The 6,957-nt window shown below is 64.4% G+C and overlaps 1 protein-coding gene across 1 annotated transcript; it reads left to right on the plus strand.

Annotated features, from left to right (window-relative positions):
* Positions 1-4,402: 4,402 nt before the first annotated feature.
* On the plus strand, positions 4,403-6,459 carry MNEG_3116 (peptidyl-prolyl isomerase H (cyclophilinH); the record flags this gene model as incomplete). The annotated part of the gene is made up of 7 exons (XM_014048410.1): positions 4,403-4,466; positions 4,648-4,756; positions 4,947-5,000; positions 5,290-5,323; positions 5,497-5,614; positions 5,942-5,997; positions 6,340-6,459. 7 exons carry the CDS (start codon positions 4,403-4,405, stop codon positions 6,457-6,459), a joined length of 555 nt encoding a protein of 184 aa, XP_013903864.1.
* Between the last annotated feature and the right edge of the window lie 498 nt (positions 6,460-6,957).

The raw sequence follows: 6,957 nt of genomic DNA on the forward strand, positions 1-6,957 counted from the left end.
CCGCCGCCGGCGGGGGCGCCCTCGCTTGCGGCGGCACGCGGCCGCAGCGGCTGTTGGCGGCCCCGGTCGGCCGGCGCCTTGAAGGCCGCCGGTTTGTTGCGTGTCGCTGCATCGCGAGCCGCAGCGCTGGACGAGCGTTGCCCGCTTGTGGCCCGCGCCGCGGGCGTGGCGCTCCGCTGCTGCCTTGTATCTGCATCTTGTGTGTGTGGCGCCAGCTGTCTGAAGCCATCATTTACGTATTGGTCATTTGACGCGCGCCCTCTTGGCTGCTGCTATCCGTTTCTTGCCTCATTCCGGCCGCCCCGCCCGCGTGGCAGGACCCCTCGCAGGGCCCGGCGCACCTCAGCGCCTGCTGCCGCGCGCTCGGGACGGCCCAGCACTGCCCCCGCCAGAGACTGCGGCCGGCACACTGTTTGTTGCAGCGCCCAGCACTCCCCGTACTACACTGGCACTCCCCCGCAACTACCGCTGCATATAACTGCCCACTCCAGGCGCCAGGCGCTTCCAACAACCACCGGCCGACTTGGTAGAGTTCAAAATCCAGGCTTGCATTGGATCACACGAAGTTGCTGTCACTGTCTGTTTGCTGTTGCCAATCGAACCTCCCCCTTCGCGCCCGGCGCCGCCGCGCCGCCACTTGGGCGCGGCTGCCCCCTTGCAGCTCAACAAGAAATCCACCCGACGACTTGGTGGGATTCGAACCTGAGTCGCTGCAACTCCAGGGCCTCCCGCAACTCCAGGCACGGCCATGTTGAGTCGAAACCCTTTGACGCGAAACGAGGCCGGCCTTTTGAGCGGCGGCTCAGGTTTGCCCTCCCCAGCGTTGACGTGTCTGCACGTTGCTACTTGATCGCCTATCTTTGCTCCCGGCCAGAAGGCCCCGTTTGTTGACGTTTGGAGGTGGACACGCACTGTAACTGCTACCGTTGACTGTGCTCCTGCTGGCCCGGGCCGGCACGGGCGTGGGAAGCCCGTCCCAGGGGCCGGGAGGCGCGTGGCCTGCGGCGGCAGCGCGGCGGCGCAGGTGGCGGAGGACACCTAGGGGGACAGACCGCCGCCAGCCGGATGCGCTCATGTGTCTGTTGGACTCAGATAGCATGAGCGTGTTGCGGGGGCCCCCGCCTCACGCCCATCTATAGCCCAGGTGTACCTTGGCCCAGGCGCGTACCGCTGCTGCTGATTCCGTTTGGGGGTTGGATACCGCTGAAGGCAGGAGCCTATGTGGTGGCACCGCAGCACCACGGAGGTGCGGGTGCGCCGCACGGGTGCTGCGTCTGCCCCGAGTGGCCAGCCATCCGGGGTCAGGCCCCCGGGCCGGGCGGGCTGGGGCGAGCTGCGTGAGGCACCCGAGGTTGCAGGGCAGGCTGCGCAGCGGGGAAGTTCCTCTAAAAGTTTGTGATGAACGTCGGACGTTACGCCGGGCGGGTGCAGTGCTTGAAGTGCTGCAGGTGATGGCTGAAAATTGTCACTTGACAAAGACCGTACAGGCACGCTTGTGCCTCTCTGTATGGAAGCAAGGAGGGCGTGTGCCCACAACAGCTCAGACCATGCGGTGCGAAGCCTACGCCCTTGACCCGGACAAACGCGGCTCCTGGGCGTGCGACGTGCGGGGCAACAGAAACATGCGAGCGCAGGCGCGTGGAAAGCCAGACCGGCTGCCCGCACGTACCGGCTGGCCCCCGGCCCAAAATGCCGAATGCCTGCAGCCCAGCCCGGCCATGTGGACCCCCCTCAACAGCAACCACCGCCCGCACGCGCTGGTGACCCAGCACGCCCGGAAGCCAGAAATTTCACGCCCCAAACTTGAAATTCTTTTCGCAACAAGCCCAAATCGCGACGCCAGTGGGGCACCAGCGAGCGAGGCACTCATGAAGTCAGGCACTAGTGATGGGGCCAGGTGGAAACATTCCAGTCACAGAGGTCCGCGTCTTGGAAATTCTGGTACTTCACTCCAAGCTGCTCTCCACGCGCGTCGCGGATACCTGATCAGCGATCAAACCTTGCTGATCCACGAAACTGCTTTCTGACCTGCCCGCGTACCGTAACCCACCTAGCCGCGCACACGGAACACACAAAGGTGAGATGTAGATCGCTGCTGTATTTTGAGCAGAATATCTGCGCGCACACGCACAACGCGGGACAGGCATGGTCGACACGTCAGCCTCTGCTGGGTGTGTGAAGTGCATGGAAGTCCTGTCTCTGGGAATGGTTGCAAGTTAGCGCCTGCACCTCATTGTGCACAATGTGCTAGCGCGCCCACAGGAGATCCTGCAAGATCCAGTGAGAGAGTGTGTGTGACCGGTCGGTGACACCTGTCCAGTCAGTGGCATCTGCGGCTGTGTAGAAACGCGTCGCCACGGCCGTCTCTACTGAATTTGACCACACCCAGCCTCAACCGATCCACCGAAACACCTTGCCCGCACTGAGGAGACAGGCAGACAACACCACTCAATCGACCCCAAATCATGGCTTCCAAGCTGGCCGCTGCCCTCCTCTGCGCCCTCCTGCTGGCCCCCACGGCCTGCCACGCCACCCCCCACCCGGGCCCTTCGGGGCCCGCGGCCCGCCGCCGCGGCCTCATGGCCACGGCCGGGATGGGCCTGAGGGGCATCAAGGCGGCGGAAGCTGCGCTTGGCGATGACTACTGCAGTGAGGTGGACCTTCACGATTACTGGTGGGTGACAGGAAAGAGACACCGCAACCCAAGCCCAAACGAGTAACGGTTGAACCCAGAAGGGGCATACAAAATCGCCGGCATCGACAACGGCAGACTGTAGGCATGCGTGCATGCATGCGTGCACGCTGAACCAACCCTAACCATCAGGGACGATTGCCAGGGCTTCAGTTAAGCCGTGATCGTTGCTGCATCTATCTTCTTGCTGTCCGCCAGTCTATCTACAACGCTCAGCAGCAAGTCAAGATCACCCCCTGCCCGCCGAGCCAAGGGGCGTGGTGTGATGCATCCCACTGCTGACGGTAAATGCCCCCTGTCTCGCGATGCTCGCACCCATCGCCTGCAGCGAGGAGGGCACCCAGGCGTACTGCTGCAAGGGCAAAAACTCTAAGGGCTTTGTTGCCTGCCAGATCTGGAGCAACACCAAGACGTGCGGCAACGGCTACCAAGTTTCCGTCTGCTGCTCCGACTAGGCGCCGCCGCGGCCGCCGCGGCGCGGCCTCTGCACCGCCGTCAGCGGCGGGCGTGTTGGCTGGTTGCTGCTGTTGACTCAGCATGTGGCCACGCACCCTGCACCTGCTGTGTGCGTCGCCAGCCCTGCATGGCCCACAAAGCATGTGCAGTCAGGCGTCGCTCGTTCCTTGGGCACTCGAAGCTCATTCTGTCGCTGCACCAAGCCATGCACAGTTGTATCTCACGTGTGACCAGCATGTCTATCTGTTGGCACCACCCAGCAGTCAAACTTGAGCATTGAAGCGCGGCGCGCATCAAAGCGCTGCTGCCATTGATCTGCGCCGACCTTTGTGGTCCCGTGTATGCATTCCCGCGACGATTTGGCGGCGGGTGAGTTTGGTTTTGATACTGCGTGGGGCCTGCGACGGGGGGTTGGATGGGGTCGGCATGCGGTTCGCGGCCCCGCCCTTTAGATGGGGCCCGGGTCGGCCGGCGGCGACTGCAAGTGAGTGGTGCCTGATGCGTGGAATCTGCGGTCAAGCCGGGCGCGTCACTCCCCAGCATTGTGTAACCACTCAGCACTGGCCTGGCTTTTTACTCTGGAGGCTGACATTAGTAAGCCCCTCAGATTCCACCTAGCAGGCACAGGGAAGGCGCCGTGCGTGAACAAACGTAACGCCATGAGGGCGGGAGGGGGGGGGTGCAGTTGCAATTGCAAGTGCGGTGTATGTAATGGTTGCGCCCGCAAGCAGACAACTAGGGCACAGCGCAATGGAGGCGCTGCATGTGTCGCTAGTGACAGCCTAGGCGGCGTGCACGGTATGATGGCAGCCAGGTCGGCCACCTACACAGTTGAAGCAGCCAGCGACACAGCGACGATGGGGTAGAGTGCTGTGTTGCCTTTGTGTCTCTGAGTGGCTCGATGACACCTGGTGACTCCCCCTTTGTACAAAACATCTTACGACTCCTTGCTCGCGACAGAAGCTCACAAGAGCGCATTCTTTTCAACGAAGCTTGCGACCCTCTCGGTCGTCAAGGCCGCAGACAACATCAATCTGAGATCTGCTGATAGTCATCCAGCTGTTCGATATTGTAGAATTTCCATATTGGAACTTAGCCCCACAAATCAAATTAATAACCAACACCGGCAGCGGTTCACAGTCGTGGGAGACGCGCAGCAGCACACTGCGCGTTGCAGCACATACTGCAGGGGCGGGTTGGCGGCGGCAACAGCGACGGCGGCGGCGGTGGCGGGCGGCAGCAGCAGCGACAGGCATGTCGGACAACGCTAGCTGGCACGTGCGGCCGACCAACCCCAACAACCCCGTTGTGTTTTTCGGTGAGGACGCTTCCGCCTCTGCCTGCGCCGCAGCTGTGGCGCCGCAGCAGCGCCCGCACAAGCGGTCCCCGCCGCCCTGCACACCCGCAAGCCAGGGTCGCCGCCGTGCTCGCAAGCGCTCGCAGGCAGCTGTTTGCAGACTGCCCATGGCGTTCGCCCCTCCCCTCAAAACATTTGGCAGATGTCAGCATCGGCGGGCAGCCTGCCGGGCGGATAAAGATGGAGCTCTGGGCTGACGTGGCCCCGAAAACCGCCGAAAACTTCCGGCAGCTGTGCACCGGCGAGTTCAGGTGCGGATCACTTGCATGAACACCGCTCATGGGCGTGGCGCATGAGGCGATAACGTAAAAGCAGCAGCCCCGTACGGACGCGCTGCCGTGCCACATTCTGCGCACGGCGGCGCCCAAGCGACCAAGCGCCGGCCGCGGGCGCCGCGCCCGGCCCGCCGCCGACGTCCCTCTCGCCGCCCGTTGTGTGCAGGAAGAACGGCCTGCCCGTCGGCTACAAGGGCTGCTCGTTCCACAGAGTCATCCGGTGAGGCGCGGGCGCGGGCGATGACGCCCGGCCGAAGCGCGGCGACCATTGGACCAACGCGCCCCCCTGCCGGCAGCTCGCCCGGCGCACGTCGGCTGCGTCGGCTGCGGCGGCAGCCGACGGCCGGCCCATGCGCCTGCCCAGGGTTGCTCAACACTTGGGTGGCGCCCTCACGGCCGCAAGCCAGCAAAATTGACGTGTGCCCCACAATTAAAGTGCCCAAAAACACGGACGGCCGGCGGCTCATAAACCAACCCAACCACCTCACTGCCCTCGGCCTTTTCTGCAGGGACTTTATGATCCAAGGCGGCGATTTCGTAAAGGTGAGTCAACCCAAATCGCAATACCACAACCGACCACAGTCGGGAATCGGCGGCGGAGTCCCCGCCGACCCCGCCGAATCGGAGGCGGCCGCGCGCTCCCCGCCCCGCCGCCCCCAGAGGACCGCGAGGGGCGCCCTTCTTCTCACCGCGAACTTCCCGCTCCCGCCCCCCAGGGCGACGGCACCGGGTCGCTGTCCATCTACGGCACGCGGTATGCGGACGAGAACTTCACCGCCAAGCACTCTGGCCCGGGCCTGCTCAGCAGCGCAAACAGCGGGCCCAACACCAACGGTGCGCGCGCGGCGCGCCCCAAGGCAGCGGCCCCTCTCGATCTCACTCCCCCCCAAAACGAGCGCCGCGTGCGGGCCGGCTCTGGCGCGCTCGGCCCCCTGGGGCAGGGGGAGGGGGGAGCTCTTAATTGTGGCCAAGAGCCCAACCACCCCTTTCAATGAAATGAAAGAGGGGCAGGCCACCTAGAAGGGGTGCCAATGCAGCACGACCCCGCAACCCCCAACCCCTCTCCAACAAACACACGCCGCCATCCCAAACCCGACCCGCGCCCCTCACGCGTCCCGCCGCGCTGCCCGCCGCTCCGCCCCTCCGACTTCCCCCCGGAAGGCTGCCAGTTCTTCCTCACGTGCCAAAAGTGTGACTGGTTGGACGGGAAGCATGTGGTGGGTGCCAGGGCGCCGTTAGGGCAGCCAGGGTCCCGCACTGATGCATTGGATGTTGACTGACACGGTTGCAGGCGCGGCCGCCTTTATGTCGTCCCGCGGACACATATTGTCCCCAAGGACGGGCGCTGCACGCCGGGTGTGTACGTCTGCAGGGCCTGCGCGTCTGCGTAGGCAGTCCCTCCTGAGGCCCATTAGCAATACACGTTGCGGACCGCAAATCCTGAGCCGCTACCCGCTCCCAGACTGCGACACGAAGCGCCACCCGCAACAACATTGTCCTGCCGCCGTTCACTTTCGATATGCAACGCCACACGCGCAACAAATAAACAACCCCACCAGGTCTTTGGCCGCGTGCTGGGGGACGGCATGCTTGTGCTGCGGAAGATCGAGGCCGTCGCCACCGGCCCTGCCAACAGGCCCAAGCTGCCCTGCACCATCACCGAGTGCGGCGAGATGTGATGACATCACCGTGACGTCACTGGGTGCTGCCCGCGTCCAGCAACGGCCGGCGCGGTGGTCGGGCCGGCGCCACCCCTGCCCCCGCGCCGAGGCTCCGCGTGCGCGCGGTGCGGCGGGCGGCGCGCCGTTTTGAGGCGGGAGGGGCCGACGGTTGTCGCGGCGCAGCTGCCGTCGCAGGTGGCCCCAGCTGGGCTGCTGTGGCGTTTCGCTGTTACCATTTGGCCATTGTCCGCCTGCTTGTTATCTCAGGAATGATGTTTGAGGGTTCCAAGGTTTCCCATCCGTGGGTCAATCGTAAACGCGTGCGTGCCCGCTGCTCAGTAGTCGAGTTGCTGTAAACAGTTACCCACCAACCTCCTGGATTGCACAGCTCGCCCTGCGGTGGTTGCTGCATCCATGGCCCCGCAAACCAATGGGAAGCGGGCAGGAGCACTGGCACATACCACACAGGGCACGACCCGGCCCCTCACGCCAGCGCGGCCTGCCCCCCTTGTGGAA

Source organism: Monoraphidium neglectum (assembly GCF_000611645.1).
Source record: "Monoraphidium neglectum strain SAG 48.87 unplaced genomic scaffold scaffold00378, whole genome shotgun sequence".
In the NCBI taxonomy this organism is placed as follows: domain Eukaryota; kingdom Viridiplantae; phylum Chlorophyta; class Chlorophyceae; order Sphaeropleales; family Selenastraceae; genus Monoraphidium; species Monoraphidium neglectum.